This window comes from Bombus affinis, chromosome 4 (genome assembly GCF_024516045.1).
Source record: "Bombus affinis isolate iyBomAffi1 chromosome 4, iyBomAffi1.2, whole genome shotgun sequence".
NCBI classification, from domain to species: Eukaryota; Metazoa; Arthropoda; class Insecta; order Hymenoptera; family Apidae; genus Bombus; species Bombus affinis.
Genome location: NC_066347.1, coordinates 105,520 through 130,215, shown reverse-complemented (window position 1 = coordinate 130,215; position 24,696 = coordinate 105,520). Strand labels below are relative to the sequence as shown.

Sequence of the window (24,696 nt, the reverse complement as noted above, 5' to 3'; positions counted from 1 at the left end):
TGTAGACGTAAAGTGTAGAGTGTAGAAGGCTATGCATATATGTCACAGACAGAGGAAGCAGAGTATAGAGTAAACAGAACACTGAGAAGACACGCGTTTAATGGCCACCTTTTCTACGTTATTCTTGATGTCTCAAGCACGACGCGGTTCGTAACGCAAAGTAAATCGTTTGCACGAAGCATGAGTTGAACATTGAACATTGAACATTGAACATTGAACACGCAGTGAACTTGAAAACATCGTTCTACGTATAATTAAAGCCATGCCGTTTCTTTTATACTTGTTATAGGAATCTCGTGTCTCTTGTAAAACAATTTACAAGTTAGTCCATTGTCAGTCTCAATGATATTGTGCTCAAATTAATCTTTGATATTTGGTATAAAATATTTTTAAGATTCATTAAAAAAATATTGCATTAACAAAGGTTATACATTTTTATCGATATGTTTATAATTTACCTTTTAACTGGAGTAAATTATCTTTACTCATATATATTAATCGACATTAATCTAACATTATCGATTGCGTTTCTTCTGTTCTGACAAAAAATAATGCTTGCTTTTGCGACAAAAGTAATTTATTATAATTAAGAGAAATAGAAAATAAAACTCTTCGAATAGTTATTTCTTTTTTATAGTTTGAACTTTTAAAGAATAGGATGAAGAATAGAAATTATAGATATAGCTTCTGCAAATAAAGTCGATAGCTGACGCATAAAAGAATATCTATTTATTCAAATTGTCTTCAGGTAATTAGAAAAAATTATTTATATTTTGTACAAGTATGTACAATTTCAGATACTAATTTTTATTTAGTTACATGAAAATTGGTTAAAATAAACAAGCTTTATCGATATCTCTTCAACTATTACATTTTTTAAATATATGTATGTATGTAGGTATACGATACTTTTTAAAAAATAGTTATATGATATTTAGTTTATCAGCAATTTTTCATATGATACTTATTTTAATACATTTACATTTAGGACATTTTGTTTATGATCTGAATCAGCACGAAAAGTAATATCAAGCGTATCCCAGTTTTATTTAACGCTTACAATTCACAAATTATAAGACACGATAAAATACATATGACTGTTTTTTTTTTTTGTGTCTATTATAATTCATTAATATATCTAATATATATAATAAATGTGTGAGTAATCACGTTGATAATATAACATATAAACCAGTCTCGCATAATTTTGACAATACAACGACATAACATTTTATGTTGATTTTATCGGATAAAAGTTTTGCATTTGTGGATACAGGGAAAAGAGTCAGAAAGTTAGTATATCAGGTAGCTCATTCATCGTCCTTTCGACAAATATAGTTTATATGTACTTGCACATACATATGTATATCGTCAAGTAGAAAACGCGTTACATTTGCATGTTGCGACACATTAATTTTGTTAAATTACTCGTAATAGATGAAAAACATGAATATTCGATACAACAATTCGGTTAAGTGGATCTTGATATATTTGCTTTATTTCTTTATTTATTCATTTGTCCGTCGAAATCGATATGGTCGATGAAATCAATTATTTTCTGATTATTTTTAAACGATGACCTTTTTTCTCGTTTCAGTCGTTTCAATCATATCAGTTGCCTCGTAAAAATTTGCATCCCCCTGCCTTGTTCTCTTTCTTTTGAATTAATCCATGAAAAAATGATACGATATCTTTAAAAAGTAATATATCAAGAGAGAAATTGAATGAAAACAGTACTAAATAGGTCTTTTCACGCAAGAATAAACGAGCGAGCCTGAATTAATTACACATTTATATTGTACATATATAATATATATGCTGACCGTAGAACGTAGAAGTGGAATAACGCTATATCTGATCGAACACATATTGTACAATGGTCTAACCGTGCAAGTAGAGTAAGACGATTTATAGTGGAACATGGGAGTGAAACGAAAGGCGACATGCAAATTACAAGAAAGACAACGACGATATTCATATAAAAATAGCTATATAATTAACTATAATTTACCTATCAACTACTAACGGAAGCACTCTGCTTATATGTAATTGTAGGTTAAAAGAAGCGAAATTATCTATTAACCACATCGAGGCATCTGCTACAAATGGATACTTGAAAAAACTTTTCGTTTCTATATAATTATGGAGTAAACGGAACGAAAAAATAAGTTTTTATGAATTTAATCATTTATCATATCACTAATGCCGGGAATAAAACTTCTCATTTCATAACTTGAATTTTTACAACGACTTAAGAGTCATCCTATTACATTTAAACTTAGAAAAGCGAAATGACACGATTATTATCATACTTATAATAAGAAAAAATAGCCCTTTTTTACATATTGCAAACAGTTCTCTCATAGGTACCAATAAAAATCTGATAAATGATAAAGATTTTTTAACGTCAAAATATTATATACATTGAGTTTTTTACATGAAAAAAAGTTCTTTACATTAATTATTTTCCCCATAAAAATATTACAATAATCATTAATAATAATCAATGCCTTTAAACAAACACAAATACTTTAAACAATAATCTTTAAATAAAAAATTGAATTCTTGCCCTCTTCCAAGAAAAGGTTTCTAAGTCTAGGTGCAACTTATCGTAATTGAAATCTATCACGCGTTTTTGTCCGTGCGATTGCACGTTAAACTAGTGTTACTCAAACAGATTAAATTGAACATTCGAATGGAGTAAATCAACAATTTTCTCAAAACCGTTTGATTCGATTGCAGTGAAATGCGTTTTCGAGCGTGATACGGTTGTTAATCTAGACCTAAGTTCAGACCTATATGGATTAAAGTATTAAAAAAGAAGCCAGACGGGTTCGTTGAATGATTTATTTTTAGATCAGACGAGCTATGTACTATAGAACCCCAATGCATCGGCACATTAACGATACATGCATGTTCGTTGAACTTTACTGACCATGACGGCCACTGTAATTTTGATCCATTAAATGGTGCAGAAGATAGTCTACTTTGATCAATGAGAATGTTCGTGTATTTCTGTATTAACAGCAATAATAATAATAATAATAATAATAATAATAATAATAATAATAATAATAATAATGATAATGATAATGATAATGATAACATGCTTTTAGTACTCTACGTATACCTATACATTGATATAAAAGGAAATAAAAAGACTTTTAATGTTTTAGATACTAAAAAATAATAGTAGCGATATGACTCCATTACTCGTTACTTATTACTTATCACGCATTACAAGACTACGCGCAAAAGACTAGATAAGCTAAAATAATTATATGACCTTATTCAATAAATACACCTACAAGATGTTTTATCTAGAAATAGCTATCTAAATATATGTCCTACATGTATTGTATGTACCTGTTTCAATTGTGACGATACACAAAAATTAAGTTATTATTCAGTCAAATATATAAGTCTCCAAAAACGAATACCTAAATACATTGCAGAGAATATTTTTATTTTGATTTATTTCATAAGATAAATTTTAAGATTCCAAATATTTTTTACACATAATTTTCTTTCAAGTTTTTGCATACTCTCTTTTTTCGCTTTCATATCGGCACTGACATGACGATGGGTGTAACGATATAACCTCGTTACGAGTTACCAGCACGAGCTTCGAGTAGCGCAAAAGACGATTGCAATGTGTTAACAAATACATGAACGAGCCTGACGCAAAGTCAGGCAACTGCTAGAATTTTTGTTCGCGAGAATGAATCTGGCGCGAAATCAATCAGGAAACCTCTAGAATGGAATCACTTACGAACGAACCTGTGGTGAGCCGCAAGTCGCGAGCTACGAGTCGCGAGCTGCGATGCGATATCGGTGAGCCGCTGGGAAAGGCGGCACGGATAAACTCGATGAGGCAAGTATTAATAGTATTAAATCGGTATTATAATCGTTGACAAGGTTGGTTTTAATTTCGATACTGGCACTTCATTTTCATCCGAACAAGATAAAAATATTAATTGCGGACAATTACATTAACGGAGACTTGAAAAGTTCCAGCATCACATGTTCCGATAGAAGGCAAAAACTTTCTAAACAATACTAGACACGAATACACGGGAAGCCGGTATGTAACTCGAACACGTACTCATCTATCAAAGTATCACGGAATCGTTAAATGCATTAGATTAATGAATTACTTTTTCATGTATAATATTCGTGAGCGGGTATCATTAATGACCGTTTCTCCATACTTTTTGCTTATTTAAAGGAAACTAATTAACTAAGTACAATTATTTAATACAAAACGATAATATGAAACGGAGGATCAATGTGACATAAATTATGATATAAAGTCTATTATTTTCGCCAAAACTTTAAATAACGTCAAATAAAATAATGCGCACCCGAAATCGATAAACGAGGAAACTTAAAACCGTAAATTTCAAGAGATTTTAAAATTCATTTAACATGAGCGAAATAAAAAAGTTGTATCGTAAAATATTAAAACGCCTCGTATAAGATAAATGTCATAATAAATTATACAATTTTATCCATTTAAGAGAAATAAAATTCAAAGTTATATCTACCAGAAAATACTAAAACACAACATAAAACACGGATGCGATAGTAAATTATAAATAACAATGCATTTATCAACGATTAAAATATGATAAAATAAACAATTGAGCCGATACGCACATAAAACGTCAAGAATTTAAGGTTACAGGTAATATCATATCAACAACACGTAAACCGCATTAAATTAATATACGTAATATATTAATATAATATTATATAATAATAATATATTAATATTATAATATATTATAATAATATTATAATATATAATATATATAATATAATATTATAATATATTAATATTATATAATATAATATTAATATAATATTACGTAATATATTAATATTGCATTATATTAATATAATAATACGTAAACCGTATTAAATATAATATTAAATGGATGCGTTGATAAAATATGCGTGAAAATATAATACCAACGCAATCTTAAGTCAATGATATTTCGCTGTATCAAAGAAAACAGGAGTAAAAGAGAAGAAAGCTGATTTTTCAATTTGAAGATTATCGTATGCTCAGGGTAGCATATGCGATGAGTACGACTACGCAATTGCTTAAAGACTGCATAATTGGAAGACAGCCAGGACCAGCCGTATGTTGATCGTATAAAACTCACCTTCATGCTTGCGCCGTCTACTTTCCAATCCTTGAACGGTGGTTTCCTATCCTTTATGTATTGTAATATCTTCTTGTCATCCTTCATGAACTCGACTTTATGTAGGTAAGCATCTGGGACACTATGATCGCAATGCAGAGTAGCTGTGCTGTTGTATGTTACGTAGTTGGGTGCTATCAGTCGTACATGCACCGTGCAAGTTGCATCTGAAAGTCACCGATGACATTTTACTTTTTGAATAACAATTTCTCGCTAGGGAAGTAGCTTTTACGATTATTTAACTTTCCAATCTTTTCCATTAAAGTATAGAATTTATCAAATATTTTGACAATCACATATCTTTATGCTTCTTTTTCCTTTGATCACACAATTATAATCCCATTTCCCGAGCTCTTCCGTTAAAGTATCCAATACCGCCGAATAACGAACATATACGAAATATATGAAATATTCCAACATATATGAAGTATTCCAACAAATAAATATCATTCTCTCCCCCTTTACAAGATAATTATAATTTCGCATCATCCCACATGGTTACAATTTCGCTGTCTCATAAAAACATCCCCTTTGTCATTTCTACCACTTAGTAATATTGAGCATACATCATTTGATTCATCAAACATTTCAAAGTTGTTCATTTTCTCTTACGAATTCATTAACATACTTTCACTTCATTTATGTACTTTTCATTATGTGAATATATTATATTTTATTATTGCGAAATATCCATCTCGTTATAGGTACATTTAGTATATATTGGGTTGGCAACTAAATGATTGCGGATTTTGTCAATAGCACATTCTTTTGTTTTGTCAACGTGTTCAAAGCACCTAATCTATATTGTTTTCTTGTTGTTTGGACTTCCATTAATGGACTTTAATTTAGTAAAAAAATTGTATCGATTAGTTATTCAGTTTCGTTTTTATCCCGATTTAAAAATGGAAGAACAAGACGCGCATTTCAGACATATTTTATTGTATTATTACCGAAAAGGCAAGAACGCATCGCAAGCACACAAGAAGTCATGTGCCGTAGTATATGGGAATGAAGCCTTGAAAGAGACGCAGTGTTAAAATGGGTTTGCCAAATTTCGTTCTGACGACTTTTCACTGAAAAATGCTCAACGATCTGCCCGTCCAGTTGAAGTTGACGAGACCCATATCAAGGCCATTATCGATTCAGATCGTCATAGCACAACGCGCGAGATTGCAGAGAACCTCGATGTATCGCATATATGCATTAAACAAAAATTAAAACAGTTTGTCTATGTCAAGAAACTCGACTTATGGGTCCCTCATCCGGAAGCAAATTCATTTGACGCAACGCATTAGCATCTGCGTTTCGCTTCTGAAACGCAACGCAATTGATCCATTTCTGAAACGACTGATTACGAAAAGTGGATAGTTTATAACAACGTTAATCGGAAAAGATCGTGGGTGATGCAAGATGAACCAGCCTAAACAACACCAAAAGCTGAGATTTTGCTGTTAGTTTGGTGGGATTATAAAGGAATTCTGTACTTTGAACTTTTACCAAGAAACCAAACGATTAATTCAAACGTGTACGTTCAACAACTCGCCAAACTGAGCGATGCAGTTCAAGAAAAGCGGCCAGAATTGGTAAATCGTAAGGGTGTTATTTTCCAGCGTTATAATGCAAGGTCCCACACATCTTTGGTCACTCGCCAAAAATTATTGGAACTAGGTTGGAATGTGTTGTCACATCCACCATGTAGCTCTGATTTTGCGCCCTCACATTACCATTTATTTTGTTCCATGCAGAACTCCTTAAATGGTAAAATTTTTAATGACGCTGATCATGTAAAATCACATTTAATTCAGTTTCTTGTTGGCAAAAATCAAAAGTTATGACACTGCCTGAAAGATGGCAAAAGATCATCGACAAAAACGAGCAATACCTAATTGAATAAAGTTATATTTATAAGCAAAAATTTGGAATTTTCCTTCTTATTTAAAATACGCAATCATTTAGTTGTCAACCCTATATATATATATATATGTAGATATGTCAAAATATAAAATATGATCATATTCAAACAGTTTTCAGAAAAAAAAAAAGATGATTGTAGAGTATTTAAAGCGAAATATGGCCGAAATGCAGATGAAAACACGATACAGAGCACATGCAGGATAAAAGAACGTTTCACATGATAATGACGGTGGGCTTGAATGGATAATAATTCGTTTAACGAATCTCAAATGTCTCATTATTATGCATAGTGAAAAGTACACACAGCAACAGATATAACGGGAAACGGAAATCACAAAATATAACACGCAAAACTTGCCTCGTTACGATTCAACAACAAAATGTTTTGCCCTTCTTGTCCCCCGCCCCTAATTACATCGTTGACAATAACAAAATCGTTAATTTATTCTCGGGACAACAAACTGGGAAACTCTACTCGTTCAATAACATGGCATAAAACTTTAAACATTGTGCTCGGCTGCGTCCGCTAAAACGAATCTTGTGTTCCTCGTTTTATACGTTTATTAAAATCATAATTAATGGCTGCGTTTCATGAAAGCTGGTCATAATTATAATGACGGTTAAAAAATATCTCGATAATACAAAATCTATGATAGGTATATAAAAAAGATAAGGCAAAATAAAATAAATAATACTCTTGTTTGATTTTTAGTTGTTTCAGATAATTTTGACGATACGACCTTTTTTCGGAGAGTTTAAAATAATTTGATAGAACGAATTGATTAGATCCGCCATTATTATCGACGAATTTATTACGATCATGATTAAAGATCGATTTTTGATAAACTGATAACGTTCCGATGCATCGACTGTCACTACATTGTGATCCATAGGAAATTCAGATCTAAAATTATTCGAATACATACTAGCCTAAATCTTTATCACGTTTTAAAAACACGTTAAATAACTAGAACGTAGATAAGAGGAAACGATTTGACATATCTCAAAAAGCATAATTATTGTAAAAACTTTATAACGATTCTCAAACTATGATGCATTTAAAAATGTTATTATTGGTTGAAATTAACAATTTTTATCAATCCCTTGCTTTGTAATATCGAGTTACACTCGCAGCGAGAATTAAGGAGCAAACGTAACAAGATTTCTATTAGTCTGAAAATTCAATTTCAACTCGTTGTCGGCATTTAATCCTTTGTATTCCATTGGCGCCTTTACGACAATATTGATAATATGATTACTTTTCTTATTATTTTCATCAATAAAAGGTGGGAAAGCAGAGAGAGCTCTCCGGTATAAATACAAACATTTATAACATTGTTGATCATACTGATGTTTAATACAAATTAAATGCTTTCCATTTCTCCTACCTTTTTATTTATTTTATTATAGGTAATTCTGTAATTCGATTCACATCGCCTGAATATTACAGGATAAAAGTACGATAAGTATATTTTTTGGATTCTTTTATTTTAATGTTTCGATATTTTAGTACAAGGCATGCGATATTTTTAAATTATGGAGAAAGTGGAACCATACGTGTTTACCCCAGCATCAAATAATTCATAAATAATTCAAATAATTTACTGAATTTTGAAAATGCTGCTCTGTAGAAAATGGAAAATTTATTGTGTTCTTCTCCTAATTTTCATATACGCCATACAATGTAAAGTACCGAATGAAGTAAAATTTATTAGCTTCCCAATAGATGTAAAGACTAGTAATCCTAATACATATGGCCGACAATATGTACATAGATAGATATACAGAACAAATGATAAAGCAAGGGATTAGCAATATCTATCTCTTCGATTATAAAATTTCAACAGTAGATTGAACAAAAATTTCGGATCCCGGGTCATATCTTTCAAAGTAACCAATAAACTTTTGCTTCTAATTAATGAAACAGCTGGTACGATCAAATTTACATGTTATCGCGTTAACGTTGGGACTGTGCGCCGCGTAACGTCGCGAAGATTCGCTGTTAATGTGTCGAGTAACAATTACCCCGAGCTACATCATCGGGCAACAATTAATAACCGGATAATCGATACAATTTAGCGTGCCGGAAGGCAAGTGTCTGTTAATGCGAGCGAGTTCCTTCGTGAAATCTAGGTCGTTGTACAAGTAGATCCAACGTATTCGTGTCAATTTTTCGTTCCGTTCATCCAATTGTCTAGAACCTCATATAAATGATCGAGATTATGCTAATGGGGGTTAGCCAAGGAGAAATTTTTAAAGAATAGATAAGTGAAAAGGGAGACATCGCGGAAAATACGCAAGGTTTAATGAAACCGTAAGGAAGGATGGAGAGGTTTCGGCCGACTATAACTACTTGTGGCAGTACCCTGTTGCTGGGAGGTGTTACTGTATCGATCACTGAAAGCGCGTGTTACTAACACGCGCGCAGGCTATTCCGGGTATTTTTAAGACATTTCCAAATCAGCATATAACGATGAATAATCGTCGAGAATGGAATCGTTTTATGGTATATACGAATCGCCTAGATCACTCACGTTTCACATTTAAATAAATTTTTCCGAACAACGTTCGCAGCTCGCAGCTCGAGAGTCCTTCCGGAACGCCTCTGTGTGTACCGTGAAACGAAAGGGAAGAAAAAGCGAGCAAATGGCAGAAACGAGAATCCGTTCGATGATTCGTCACGTATTTTAATTTTAATTCGATTTTTCAATGATAATCTACGAGAATCATCATAAATCAGCAAAAAGCAATATAATAGATTTGAACAATATTTCCCGATAATAATATAAGATCATAATTATTTTATTTCTGTAATTATTATTTTTGAGGCGAAAAAGTGGTAAATATATCTATAATATATTAAGAAAAATAAAAATTTTGATATAAGTTGTAGCCATTTTGTTACTGGTTGAAATGATTGAATGAGATTGAACATATGCCGAGCCATTTTTGATTCCTTGTTGTATCCTGCTTCTGTCTTCCTATAATTGGAAGAGTAGACAAATATCAAGCGAATTCCATTTATAAACTGCCGTAATGAATTTTATGATATACCTTATCGTAAACGAAATGTTATAATAATTTAAATAATTGAAGAAAAATATTTAATACGTGTGACACGTTACATATATGACGAAAAGTTTAAAAAAAAAACCGCGAAGAATGTAAACACACCTATACACTTCGTAATTCGGTAGAATCTCTAACTAATAAATTTCATTAATTAACAATAAATTCTTCTTAGCCAAATTTATTTGACGTAAAAGTAGTTAAACTTGCTTCTGATTACCTTCTCACTCATAATCACTGATACATTCGTATTGTCTAGACTAAATTCGAAATATATAATATTTTACATAAATGAAGTCACGTATATCGATGTATATTTATTTCACTAGATTATTTATTTTCCTTATGCTGCCAATGAAACACTAGTATAGATGACTTTCTCATTCAAATTCTGAAAAGACTTAGAATGTTTCGTATAAGATGTTTTACAACGAAAACGATCGGGCAAATTTCTCAGGATAGAAAACTTGATTTCGATGATTGAGTTCATTTTCAGTTTGAAACATTATATAACACTAAAAATTTCGATAGAAAAACAATCGGTAATTTTCACTATCAAGAACAGAATGAACTGGCCGGGTGGGTGTTCACGATTGCGTACAACTTACATGAAAATAATTGTAAAATATATACGAATACGAATTTCCCCCAGTATGCTGACTGAATGCGTGGCATCCTCGTATGAATTTTCTCGCGTTGTCTCTACGCAAAATCTTACTGCTCTCTACGTTACTTAATACGGAAAAAACGTGCGTCTATTTTGTACAGTGATGTGCCTTTAAACTACACAACTTCGAGCTGAGTCGGCGCTACAACTGACCAAGCTTTTCGATCGTTTCACCAACTCCCATAGAATATAAAACATAGAGCGGAGACTCGCTGCCTTCTCGCTTATCGAGCGATCTTCAGCGTTGGATTTGCTAATGGGTCAGCCATGAAATAAACGATGCAAAGTGTAAACCGAAATGAATAACGCTTTGGTATCTTCATGATAAGGTGGAGCTGTCAATTTTAATCAACACAGTTGCTACGACAAAAAGATAAATTACTATCGCGAAAAGAATATTATTACTTACAGTAATATGCTACATAACTTGTATATATTTCCTAATAATTTTTTATAGTATAATATATTTATAATTGAAAGATTCGATTAAAAGAAACAGAAAAAGATAAAATTGTATATACATATATGTATGTATATAATATTCATAATATCAATATTTTATTATTCTGTGCAAATTTTTAAATATTAGAAATGAAATAAGTGTTAACAGATTAATAAAAATATTGTGAAAACCACCAAAATAGTGCCATTTTTTTACTTCAATGTGTTCTTTTATTCAATATTTACTTTTATAGCGATAAAAATATTAATTATTTTTAACCTTTTTAGATACTAAGCTATTACAACAAGTTATACAGTACATTAAATATAAATGATAAATGTCGTAAAATAATGTGTTAATGTTAATTTATACATATATGAAAAATTCATTAGATGGCTCTTTACTGTTTGAACTTATGACAAAAATAATTAACTGTTGCATTGTGAAGCGTAAAAATAATATTCGAATGAGCGATACTTATAGTATAAAATTCATTTCTGCTTTTGTATATCGTGGGTTTGAAGTATTCGTATAAACATTTTATAGATCTTCTTGTCATATGCTCATACAAATAAGTTTAAAATGAAATACATATGAGTTGTATAGTTGAGATTGAAGCATAAACAGAAATGGAAGGACACGAGGAAGATGAATTAGAAGATTTACATTCAACTATTTACACCTTTCCACCTAATGTACAGAATGTGATCGAACAGGTTAGATTGACCATATAACTGTCAAAATATACACTGACACTTATCCTTAATGAGCAGAAAACGTTTTCTTATCTTGTTAAGTATTACGATTTATTTTTTCTTTTTTTGTTTTAGTGTCATATATGAATTTATATTATATAAATTATTTTTTAATTTTTAGGTTTTACCTAGCACAGATCCATTGGATCAACCAAACTTTAATGTAGTCGATTATATAAATTCATTATTCCCAACCGAACAATCTCTATCGAATATAGACGATGTAGTAAATAACATGGAATTAAAAATATGTAACATAGACAAGGAAATTCGTTCGGTAGTACGTGGACAAACAAATGTAGGTCAAGATGGGAAAGCAGCATTAGAAGATGCACAGAAAGTAATAAAAAAATTATTTGTGCATATCAAAGATATCAAAGATAAAGCAGAACAATCTGAAGAGGTCGTTAAGGAAATAACAAGAGATATTAAACAACTGGATTTTGCTAAAAGAAATCTCACTGCCTCGATAACAGCTTTAAACCATTTACATATGCTTGTAGAGGGTGTAGATACTTTAAAGTAATGTACAATAATTGTTTAGAAAAAATATAGTTAACACATGTAATTTAGTGATTATTACTTTATAATGTTATTTACATGTTACTTTAGAGTGTTAACACAAAAGAAACAATATGGTGAAATTGTTTTACCATTGCAAGCAGTGATGGAGGTGATGCAACATTTTAGTAGTTACATGGATATACCTCAAGTGAAACAATTGTCTGATGAAGTATGTAATATATGAATTTTTATAGCAGTAATAGTAAAATATATATATATATATAATGTTTATTAACATTTTGAAACAAAGGTACGTCAAATACATATTGAACTGGCTCAACAAATTACAGCAGATTTTAAACAAGCATTTTCTGGTCAAAATCCAAAATACTTTAATCAGTTAACAGAAGGTTGTTTAGTGTTATCCGTGTTGGACCCTAAAGTTAAGTAAGTATGTTTATTAGAAGATTAGTTACTCAAATAGTTTTAACACAAATGTAATAACCAATTCTTTTTACAAGGAAAGATCTACTTACTTGGTTTGTGGGTATTCAATTACAAGAATATGCACATCTCTTTGATGAAAATCAAGATTTTGCGTGGTTAGATAAAATAGATCGACGCTATGCATGGATAAAAAAACATTTACTTGATTTTGAGTCAAAATTTGGTACAATCTTTCCGCAAGATTGGGAGATCTCTGAACGAATTGCTGTGCAATTTTGTCATGTTACAAGAGAAGATCTTACAAAGTTAATGCATAAAAGACGTTCTGAAATAGATGTAAAACTATTACTTTATGCAATTCAAAGAACAAGTAATTTTGAATCATTATTAACAAAAAGATTTAGTGGTATTACTTTGGAAAATGTGGATATAACAAATAAAAGGATTACTACTGCAGACACGACTGATAATAAAGTTCCAGGAAATCCGTTTGAACAAAATGACCAGGTTTTCAAAAATATTGTATAAAATTGTCTTCTACTTAAGATTTATACTAAACATTTATATTAACAATTGTATTATATAACAGGTACAAAACGAAAAGCCAAAACCATCACCATTTTCAAATCTTATAGGAAAATGTTTTGAGCCATACTTAAACATTTATATAGAAAGTTTGGATCGTAATCTGGCAGATCTAATGGATAAATTTATATCAGATTCTAAAACACAACCACCTGGTGCAAAAGATTTTGATGGTATTGAAGGTCCTAGTAGTGTGTTATCCTCTTGCGCAGATCTGTTTGTATTTTATAAAAAGTGCATGTTGCAATGTACACAACTTAGTACTGGCTCGATTATGTTGAGTTTAGCTGAAACTTTTCAAAAATATTTGCGAGAATATGCTCTTAAAATATTACAAAATAATTTACCTAAGTAAGTAGAGTACACGCTTTTTATTTCAATTAATTAAATTTATGACTTTTTATAATTAAAATTTATTACAGAATCGGAGGTGGTACAGGAATTGGTACCAGTATGAGTAGTATACGTGATTTTCGAGACCTCTCAACATCGGGTTTTATACAAAATTTTCAAAGCTTTCTAAAGGAAGGTGAAAGCACGAGATTTAGCAAAGAAGAGCAATCGCGTATATGCTGGTAAAAATTTGCTAATTGGTGGCATTTTAATTAACATAATAATTATAAAAAAAAAATTAATTGCACAAAGTTATTTTTCAGTATACTAACAACGGCCGAATATTGCTTAGAAACAACACAACAATTGGAAGAAAAATTAAGAGAAAAAACAGATAAATGTTATTCAGAAAAGATTAATCTATCTCAGGAACAAGATATTTTTCATAAGTATATACTTATTTACATATCCTTTTCAAGTTATCGATATTTAGTTAATTTTTTTAATATTATTCATAACAACTTTTCCAGTGTTATATCGAATTGTATACAACTACTTGTTCAAGATTTAGAGTCTGCGTGTGAATCTGCATTAACTGCAATGACAAAGGTACTTATTCAGTTTCATATTGTTATATGTATGATTTTGTTCACTGTTGTTGATATGCAAATATCTCTTAGGTTCAATGGAGTGCCATAGAGGTTGTTGGTGACCAAAGTAATTATGTTAATACTATTGTGGCACACCTTCGACAAACAATACCTACTATCAGAGATAGGTTGTCTTCATGCAGAAAATATTTTACTCAACTCTGTGTCAAGTTTGCCAGGTAAAAATTGAAACAAAAAGTGAATTTGTTTTACTAAGGAAGTTAATGAAAAATGTATTTCTTTGCAGTTCTTTTATAGTAAAATTAGTACAGCAATTGTATAAGTGCAAACCTTTAAATACTGTGGGTGCTGAACAATTACTATTAGATGTACATATGTTGAAAACTGCTCTTTTGGACCTTCCATCGACAGGATATCAAGTTCAAAGGAAAGCACCAGCGACATATACTAAAGTAATTTCGTTTGATATATTAACTTTTTATAAATTAATCAGCACATTAATTTATATATATTAATTTGATATATCGATTTGTATCAAAACATATATTTCACTATAAACAGGTAGTAGTAAAAGGCATGGCAAGTGCGGAAATGATACTCAAAATTGTAATGTCACCAATAGAATCTCCAAAAGAGTTTGTAAAACAATGCAGAATACGTCTACCAGATTTGCAAGCGCCAGAATTTCAAAAAATTTTGGATATGAAGGTAAACTAATCTTTTTATAAACATTTAGAATACTTAACAGTCATATTAAAATCTCAATAATTCGTAGGGCTTGAAAAAAACAGAACAAGTTCTATTACTAGAACAGTTCAAGCAACCTGAGAATACAGATATTTCACATGACACTAGGAGTCACATCATTCAAGATAGCCCAGAACATGAAGCTGGGCGAATAAAAAGATTGGAAAAATTAATTAAAAAAAGAATATGAATGTTTTATAGTAAAATTTATATATATATATATTAAAATATAATATAATTATATAAATATATATAATATATATTATAATATAATTATATATATTATTATATATATTAAAATATATTATAATATATATAATATTATATTTTAATGTACATATACAAATTAAATATGATTGTAACTATATAATTACTAAATTTGCATAATTCTTTCACTTTATTTCAATAAAGTAAAAATTGCTTTTATATAATGAAATTTGATCTTCCTAAATTAATAATTTTGATTCTAAATTTTCGGTCTCAATCAAAGGACTTGTGTGTTATATACAACAACAGAAGCTTTGGTTTTGTATTTTATTGTTGTACTTAATAAACAACATTCAGTAAGCAAGTAGGTGTTAACCCTGCTTTTGTGCAAGTTCCTTCGCTTTAGCTTTCTCTAACTTAGCTATTCTAGCAGCAGATTTACTGCCTAGGAGACCACCACCCCAGTGACGTCGGATTTCATCATATCTATCATTGAAGTTTGTCTTAATAGCTTCAACCAATTTCGAGAAGTTGGCTCTATCGCCAGAATCAACCTGAAATAAAAATAATGTGTTACTGAAAATAAAGTACATTAAAATTATAATACATATTACTAATAAAATTATATCAGTATAACATATTGTTTAGTTATATCATTAACATTATCATTGGATTGGCTCTATTTAAATTCATCATACTATAAATTATTAATTATATGTTACGTAAGAATAGTTGGCTTTGATGAAAACCCTTACCTGGACCAAAGCTAGTGCAGTACAAGTTTTACGCCTAACAAGGAGTCCCAATCGCGATTTACCTTTCACAATACAATAAGGTACACCCATTTTACGACAGAGGGCTGGTAGAAATAGAACAACCTGTGATAAAAAATAATATATCTATAAAAGAGAATAATATTGTAATCAATAGTTTATGACTACAACTGTATATTACTCAGTATCACATTTCATCCTTTGAAAAAGATTGATTATATGAATTTATTCTCAGGTGAAGAAATTCTAACATCATTGTGATAGAACAATTAAATATACTTTGCATAGTATTTTAAGAGACAAGGAAGTATACCTCAATTGGGTCCACATCATGGGCAATCACCACAAGCTGAGCTTTCTTCTGTTCTACGAGTGTAGTGACTGTATTTGTTCCACTGCGTAACACATTAGGTTTCTTTACTGGTGCATCTTCTTTCTTTATAACTTTTTGTTCAGCTCTATCTCTCAGCTTTAATCTTTTCATAAGAACTGAATCAGGTCTATATTTTTCCAACATTTTGAATAATTGTGTTGCTGTAACATGAAAGGTTAATGATACATCTCTATGAATTGTTAAATTTTCCTAACTGTTTTATTTTCTAGCATGTGACAAATATAAAATAAATATACCTGTTTGTTTATCTAATGTCTGGGTAAATTGATTGATTGGTGGTGGTACTTTTAATCTTTTTTGCAATACAGCTCTCTGCCGCTGAATACGAATATACTTGGGCCATTTCACAAAGCGGCTAAGATCACGAGCAGGTTGAATATCCTGTCCTAAATAATAGATTGTTTACTATTTTGTTGTCATGTATGTTATATTGTATGTTATTTAATGTTAATATATTATAATTAATTTGTATATTTAAAGTTATGTGTCCCACTTACCAATACCAAAGTTACGAGTACGTTTTTCAAACAGAGGATTGGTTTGTTTTTTGGGTTCAACCTTCTTGACTGCCAAAGGTGCAGCAGCCACCTTCTTTCCTACTTTCTTCTTGGGCTAAATTTTTGTGAATGCATATATTAATACCATTTATATCATAAATATTATTATGCATTCATTATCATCATTCAAAATCATGCGTACATGCAAAATGTTGCAGTTATTCTTATGAAAATTAAAACACTATAACTTCTGCAAATGCCAAAAATTTATATACTTCTATAATAATAAATAATATTATTTCCAATAATTTATAAAATATAATAAATAAATCTATATAAAAGATATATATTTATAACATCATATGTCCAAAACATGCTGAGATCGAACCACTATAATTCATAACAGTAACTAATTATTGTTAGAAATATTAATCTTATTTAGCAATTTAGTAAATTTACCTTCTTCTGAACCATCGTTTTAACACAAAACCTAACGGATCTTTTATATTACAATGGATATAAAAGTTTGTACTTTGCTTAGAACAACGCAAAGTATGACCGCCAAGAACGTAAAGAAAGGTTCATGCAGTAGCGCCACCACAAGCATACAACAGCGCCACTTGACAATTAAAATTTTAATGTAATTACTTGCTTCTAGAAAAGAAATACAATGATTGTTTCTATTTCTTCAAACCACTTATTGCAATATATTTTTAAAAATAATCCTAATTATCTTTTTAAATTTGAAAAAAGGAAAAAGATGAAATATTATTATTTCTTTATACTTTATTTCTTTATAATCATTATTTCTTTCGTGAAAATATATGTATAAATAGAAAATTTATAAATTTACAAACAGAAAAGATACAAATAGAAAAATAGAAAATATGAGATGAATAATTGTAAGATTTATGGATATGAATACATTAAGATTCTATGCATATGAAGCACAGAAATTATACGCATATTGATTTAGAACGTTTTATATCAACGAAACATAATCGTAATAATTAACGTTACGCCTAAGATATAGTTTGAGAACAAGTTTTCTTTCCAAAATATGTTTATATATTTGAAAGATGTGGTAACAAATTAAAACTGTTCAAAGGACGCATGCTCGAATTCACTAGGGACGAAAATGTGGCAACGATGGCAACGATGGATCGCGCGTGCGATCTTCGCGCCTCCATTCTGGACTATTTTCTGAAGGAAGACGCGTAGCGGCTATGATGTGCTAAGTTCATAATGTGTCGACGATCTGTCTAAGATACTCATCTGTCATGAAAGCTGATACTTGGTATTCGAAAAACTTTCGTTTATCAGTGTGTTCGTGACAGTACGTAACCTGGATGATTAGTGTTAGTTTCCGACTTATCGTGACATTTCCTTCCCTCCCACTGACGATTCTGAGAAATCTCACATTTTCTATTTGGGTGTAGTTTTTGGACCATTACAGGTAATGTTAATATATACATTAATTATAATCGTTTTATATTATCTTAAACGTTATTATTGAAGATTTCTATTCTACCTGTTTAAAGCTAGTAATAGATTTTATGGTCACTACTTGCATCGTATGCTGAAGTCGTCATGCAGAATTCCGCTCGCGATTACTGACAAAAACGTGTTAAATACATCTTTAATGTTAATTCTATCAAATCCAAATTAAATTATAGCAGTACGCAACATTTTTCATTGAAAAGCATACTTTATTTGAATCGGTGAAAATATGAATATGTGTACTTAAATTACCGTTGAGGATAGTCTGTGAAAAAAGAATGCAACTAATTGTTAAAATTAATTTTTTTTGTTATATTATACAAATTTTGTAACTCGTACACAATCAAATTTACGTTTCAGTAAAACATCAACGGAACATATATATATTCCGACAGAATCTTTGAATTTTCAGTTTAATGAGAGAAGAATATCGCGGAAAAAAACATCTCGGTTAATTTCGATTTATTTAACTACAGATTAATATTATCAACATACTTCTCAATTTAGAAGATCTCGGTGTCTGCAAATGTCGGTGCAAAAATGTTTGCCGATAATAAATTACTGTTGTAATTGTAAATACAGTATATTGCAGCTATAATTCTTAGTGTCAGTTAGCACTAAATAACTATAATTTTTCCAGTAAATATACATATGAAATAAACATTACGAAATAAAAATTTGATATCATTCCCTAAAAACTTTATGAACCTGTGAAAAGTAAATACACTCAAGTGGCCACAAAAAGTATTTGCACATCATTGCTTTTATTATAGCACATACTTATGACTTCCAAAATTTTGTACTGTAAAAGTAAAATGTAGAATCTGATAGAAAATAGCTTCATTAGAAATAAAGATATGTGCAATGTTGCGTTAGTTAATGATTATTGCACTGTATATATATATATTAATCCATTATATATTATTTTTTATTACTATACAAATTATTTTCCTTCGAAGAAGATAACTAGCAATAGTTAAATGATTGATAGGTACGATATAAATCGATCGATATGACTATCAGAAAGATTTGCGGTATCGGTGCCGGATATGTAGGTGGACCGACGTGTAGCGTGATAGCCTTGAAGTGCCCAGAGATTCAGGTGACTGTAGTGGACAAGAGTAAAGAAAGAATTGCACAATGGAACTCAGAAAAGCTTCCAATCTATGAACCAGGTCTCGATGAGGTTGTGCGTAAATGTCGCGGCAAAAATTTATTCTTTTCTACGGACATCGAGACCGCGATCCAGGAGGCTGATTTAATTTTTATCTCGGTCAACACGCCGACAAAAACATTTGGCAATGGGAAAGGAAGGGCAGCCGATTTGAAGTACGTCGAGAACGCAGCCAGAATGATCGCGGAAATTGCGACCGGGGACAAAATCGTTGTGGAGAAGAGCACAGTCCCAGTCAGAGCAGCGGAGAGTATCATGAATATTTTGCGTGCCAATCATAAACCAGGAGTATCGTATCAGGTAACATTTCCGTTACGGAAATTTACGACTGCATCAACCATGTCGGCGAAATCTTGATCGAATGTTTTTACTGCGTAATAGACAATTTTATGTAAGGAAAGCTTATGGGAGAAGTAAAAAATGGTTTAATTTCGCGTTCTAGACTCTTTTACTTAATGAAACTAATATTAATGAAATTTTACAAGTCCTAAGTAAACCGGGGATGTTGATGCAAATTTATATCTTTAAGCATTTAAAAAGGTGAAATCTAAATAGAGATTTCTTTCGTCCTTCAAATATTATAACGAATACTTTATTTCAATTATTTTATATATTTTCTTATATAAACATCTGCATGAATTGTAAATTATTAATACATTTCCTTGTATAATCCTAACAATTTCGGTGATAAATCAAACGAGATTTTATCAATTCCATAAATTACAAATAGTCTTATTATCCTATATCTTAAGACCGTGAAATTATAAAAGAGAAATTCATAAGCTACGACTTGCAAATTCAACAGAATATTGTTAGTTGTTAAATCATCGTGCAAGGCAGTTGTAAAATGCTAATTACTTTGATCGAAGTATAAATCCTTTTCTGGGAACTTCTTTGTTTCCCTCTCGTTGCTCTCTCTAGATTTTAAAGTCGTGTAGAATCTAGAAAGTAATGGGTCGAATGCCACGTGGCTGGCTTCCTGTACTCCGTTGTGTAAAAGTACTCGGAAGCCAAGATTGAGCAGATAGATATGTAGTTTATTGGATTGAGTATCGAAGTAAAACAAGAGCAAAGGAAGTTTAGAACAGTCGCTTGTTGCTTGTAATAGAGTATTTTACTGTATCCTTTGAAGCTATTTTTAGGCTCGCCGCTCGCCAGATACAACTTTTAGTGCATGTGGATTAATCTTTTTCCTTTCTGTTTATGGGCTATGCTAATGCAATTTAGGTATCTTTTAAAATGCTTCAAATATACTTGCTAGTTTAAAATTTCAGAAACATAATAAGGGATAAATTTCGAAATTGAGTCACGATTAAAAGTAAATATTGCAAACGAGAAAGTCAAATAATTGATTCTTTAATTATTCTGAATAGTGTATCTTCCAAATGTAGAACCTCGATATATCTTTATCGATAATTATCAGCTGTGTACGACCCTATATAAATATTTAATTCCACAGCTGTTCAATTTATCATTTCAACAATATTTTGAAATAATCGTTCGATGATATCCAATGAATAATATTCCTGATTCTTGCTTACGTCTATGATCAATATACATATTAATTGTCGGGCTTTGGAATTACCTGATTTAATAGTTGATGAGTTCGTATCTGCTCAAGTGTACAAGAATTTCTATTCGAACTGCTTTTCATTCGCCACGTATCGTTCGTGACCTTTTTTCTTTCTCAGCTAATCAGCCTTTCTATTATTTGTCACGTGTTCTTAGTTTTATCGCAATCGTGCAAAACGAGAGTAACAGGAAAGGCATAATCTCTTCTTCAGATCTTATCAAACCCGGAGTTCTTGGCGGAGGGAACCGCAATTGAGGATTTAGTGAATGCAGACCGCGTTTTAATCGGAGGCGAGGACTCGCCGGAAGGGCAGGCGGCCATCGAGGAATTATGCAAAGTTTACGAGCATTGGATTCCAAGGAAGAATATTTTAACTACGAACACTTGGAGTTCGGAGTTATCCAAGCTGGTAAAAGCAGAAAATAAAATATTGGTTTATTGGCGAAACGATACCGTTGCTGTTTGCGATATGCTAATGAACGAAATTAACTAATTTCAACGCAATGTATACATTGATAATATTAAAGACGGAAAGACAACATTATTTGTCAAATAAATGACAATGCTGCGTCGTCATGTTTTACATTTGAAATATCATGTTGCTATGGCACGTAGTCGAGCTTATACGTAAAACCATTATGTAATTATTTGAATTAATTGTGATTTTAGGCTGCCAATGCCTTTTTGGCGCAACGCATATCAAGCATAAATTCCTTGTCGGCGGTATGTGAAGCGACTGGCGCGGACGTGTCTGAGGTGGCACGGGCTGTTGGCCTTGATTCTCGAATAGGATCGAAGTTCCTTCACGCATCGGTCGGATTTGGTGGTTCGTGCTTTCAAAAGGATATTCTTAATTTGGTGTATATCTGCGAATGTCTAAACTTACCTGAGGTGGCGGCCTATTGGCAACAAGTCATAGACATGAATGAATACCAGAAATCTAGGTTCTCCGCGAAAGTAATCGAGTCTCTGTTCAATACCGTCACGGACAAAAGTATTTCTATGCTAGGCTTTGCCTTTAAGAAAAATACTGGCGACACGCGTGAGTCACCGGCCATTCATGTTGCTAAGACCCTACTCGATGAGGGTGCTATGCTTCATATATATGATCCCAAGGTAATTCTCATCGATGAGAATGTAATATGTACATTTGATTAGTTACTAAGCGTTTTGTATATTTTTTCTCTTATAAAGGTCGAGGAGAGTCAAATTATCGAGGATTTGACACATCCGAGTGTAACTAATGATCCAGAATACGTAAAAAGCAGGATCAGTATTTATAAAGACGCTTATAGTGTTACGAAAGATACACACGCTATAGTGCTGTGTACCGAATGGGATGAGTTTGTAGTAAGCAACAATTGTAATTATTTTAAAAAATAGTTTTACGATTATTTTATGATTTATTATTTGTTTTAGGAACTGGATTACAAACGAATTTATATTAACATGATGAAACCCGCATATATTTTCGATGGAAGAAAAATTTTGGATCACGATAGGTTACAAAAGATAGGTTTTATCGTACAGACTATTGGCAAAAGAATTACGAGGACCGTACTTTCAAGGGCATGGGGAAGTCAACCTCAAATATAAATAAATATACGCAGGTTGTCATATGAAACCGAATTCATTTGATTTCATAAGTATTTTAATTATCACGCGAGTGGGTTTAGAATCTTGTAAATTCCGAAATGTACTAGATTTTATACCCTCCATGGAATAATCTTGATATAGAAAGTAGTATTTGCTTTTATTTAAAGCATTTTCCTCTTTTACAGATTCTGTAAAATAGTAAATTAGCTTACAATTTCTCCAAATTTACAAAAAATGTAGATTCACAAAATTTTGAAAGAACGAGCATTTTTGATAGAGCTTAGATTTAAGATTATAAATGTTGGAAGCAAATGCGCCTTTTTGAGAATAAGTATGTACCTAATATATATCACTTATTGTAATTGTTTGTAGTAGTGAACAACGTCAGTTGTATCAAACATTTATATATACTTTTTACATAATTTGATATGTAGATATTTGCAATTATTATAATTATGATGGTAAATACTGTAGCTTTATTCTTTTTACAAGTGGGCATTTACGCGATCTATAGCGAAAGATCCTATTTTAAAAGAAACAAACAAAGAATATTCCTTTACTTTTTGTGCAATATATGTTACGCATATAAAACAAATACTGCGCGAGAGAGCACGGAGGTATGAAGTTTTTGATACTAACTACATGACTTATTGCGATACACTATGACATTATAGGATACAGTACAATACTTACCAATATTTTAACTTAAAAAGATGTATTAGTATTTTCCATTATGTGGGGAATTATTGTAATTCTATTTTTTCATACTTCCATATTCATTTATTGCATTTTTGGAAAACTTTTCCTATAGTTTTCCATTTAATTTTAAATACTACGCTCTTATTAGATATTTTTATAAGTGTAAATAATTCGTTCTTAATGGTACTACTACTTTTAATGTTATAATGAAATTGTTATAAAAGTTGTTCTCTGCTTTATTGTAGAGAAAATATTAGTTTCAAAATATTATATTCTTTTGTGGTAGTAACATTAGGAAGGAATGAAAAAAGTAAGCAATAATATCAATGTTATATTTGGTATATTATATTATATGTCAAATATATTTGATATATGTTTGATATCAAAATGTTTTGTATAATGTATAATATGTATACCATTTATAAAAAACAAAGTCTTAGAAGATTAGCAAGTTAAAATATTCATGATAATTTTACAAGAACTATTTCCATTGTACGTAATTACAGGAAACTGGTATAAACAGATAATTTAATATTGATTTATTCCAAGCAAAATAATTTACTTTTGTGGTTATATACACGAGATTTATAAATAAATGTTAATAGAAAGTTTTCTAATTCAGTGTCCTTATTGATTGTTTACATTAATACATTAATACACTTAGTATATACATACATATATATTCCATTAACATTCCTTAAGCGAAATACTGTATACTATTTTCAAACAAATATTTCAGCCTTCTGCTCCCTGAAATGAAGGACAATTAAAAGAAAAATTTAATTTGAAAAAAATAAGAAAAAATTTTTCTTTAATGTAAAAATTATTACTGGTATCATCATCGTCATATATATATATAGAGTATGAATATAATAACTAGAACATTGTTGAAGGAATGATATCATTAAACTTGTCAATTTTTTGCAAATTGATAATTTATCGTCAAATTAATTCCGTAATCGATATACGAAATTCCGAATGAAGTGATAAAAGTAATTA

At 30.7% G+C, this 24,696-nt stretch overlaps 4 protein-coding genes across 10 annotated transcripts in view; 2 read left to right on the top strand and 2 right to left on the bottom strand.

The window, feature by feature from the left end:
* LOC126915232 (uncharacterized) overlaps positions 1 to 11,038 on the bottom strand; it is a 56,806-nt gene extending 45,768 nt beyond the window's left edge. For both annotated transcript variants that reach the window (XM_050719706.1, XM_050719704.1), the window contains exons 1-2: positions 10,802 to 11,038; positions 5,172 to 5,377 (exon numbers count right to left, since the gene is read on the bottom strand). In XM_050719706.1, coding sequence (XP_050575663.1) covers positions 5,172 to 5,377; positions 10,802 to 10,868 — 273 coding nt within the window. In that variant the 5' untranslated portion in view covers positions 10,869 to 11,038. The remainder of the gene's footprint in view (positions 1 to 5,171; positions 5,378 to 10,801) is intronic.
* A 133-nt stretch (positions 11,039 to 11,171) lies between these two features.
* LOC126915224 (vacuolar protein sorting-associated protein 53 homolog) lies at positions 11,172 to 15,496 on the top strand. 3 transcript variants are annotated; one of them, XM_050719687.1, is made up of 14 exons: positions 11,172 to 11,189; positions 11,849 to 12,018; positions 12,179 to 12,579; positions 12,670 to 12,790; positions 12,872 to 13,008; positions 13,083 to 13,515; positions 13,598 to 13,944; positions 14,016 to 14,168; positions 14,250 to 14,375; positions 14,457 to 14,535; positions 14,607 to 14,755; positions 14,824 to 14,989; positions 15,099 to 15,245; positions 15,313 to 15,496. In XM_050719687.1, the coding sequence occupies exons 2-14, from the start codon at positions 11,932 to 11,934 to the stop codon at positions 15,472 to 15,474; spliced, it is 2,508 nt and encodes an 835-aa protein (XP_050575644.1). In that variant the 5' UTR covers positions 11,172 to 11,189; positions 11,849 to 11,931; the 3' UTR covers positions 15,475 to 15,496. The 3 variants fall into 3 exon arrangements, with proteins under 3 accessions (XP_050575644.1, XP_050575642.1, XP_050575643.1); XM_050719685.1 differs by lacking the exon at positions 11,172 to 11,189 and adding an exon at positions 11,254 to 11,387 and having other exon boundaries at positions 11,590 to 12,018; XM_050719686.1 differs by lacking the exon at positions 11,172 to 11,189 and adding an exon at positions 11,274 to 11,387.
* A 308-nt stretch (positions 15,497 to 15,804) lies between these two features.
* LOC126915234 (60S ribosomal protein L7a) overlaps positions 15,805 to 24,696 on the bottom strand; it is a 113,557-nt gene continuing 104,665 nt past the window's right edge. The window contains exons 1-6 of one of the 2 annotated variants that reach the window (XM_050719708.1): positions 17,615 to 17,781; positions 17,156 to 17,270; positions 16,895 to 17,044; positions 16,578 to 16,798; positions 16,247 to 16,369; positions 15,805 to 16,045 (exon numbers count right to left, since the gene is read on the bottom strand). In XM_050719708.1, coding sequence (XP_050575665.1) covers positions 15,863 to 16,045; positions 16,247 to 16,369; positions 16,578 to 16,798; positions 16,895 to 17,044; positions 17,156 to 17,270; positions 17,615 to 17,629 — 807 coding nt within the window. In that variant the 5' untranslated portion in view covers positions 17,630 to 17,781 and the 3' untranslated portion in view covers positions 15,805 to 15,862. Of the gene's footprint in view, positions 16,046 to 16,246; positions 16,370 to 16,577; positions 16,799 to 16,894; positions 17,045 to 17,155; positions 17,271 to 17,614; positions 17,782 to 24,696 lie in introns of those variants that run through there. The other variant, XM_050719707.1, reaches the window with a different exon arrangement.
* Positions 18,323 to 24,314, top strand: LOC126915229 (UDP-glucose 6-dehydrogenase). 3 transcript variants are annotated; one of them, XM_050719701.1, is made up of 7 exons: positions 18,324 to 18,611; positions 19,679 to 19,757; positions 19,831 to 20,129; positions 21,614 to 21,811; positions 22,072 to 22,518; positions 22,597 to 22,752; positions 22,822 to 24,314. In XM_050719701.1, the coding sequence occupies exons 3-7, from the start codon at positions 20,007 to 20,009 to the stop codon at positions 22,996 to 22,998; spliced, it is 1,101 nt and encodes a 366-aa protein (XP_050575658.1). In that variant the 5' UTR covers positions 18,324 to 18,611; positions 19,679 to 19,757; positions 19,831 to 20,006; the 3' UTR covers positions 22,999 to 24,314. The 3 variants fall into 3 exon arrangements, with proteins under 3 accessions (XP_050575657.1, XP_050575658.1, XP_050575659.1); XM_050719700.1 differs by having other exon boundaries at positions 18,323 to 18,611; positions 19,647 to 20,129; XM_050719702.1 differs by lacking the exon at positions 19,679 to 19,757.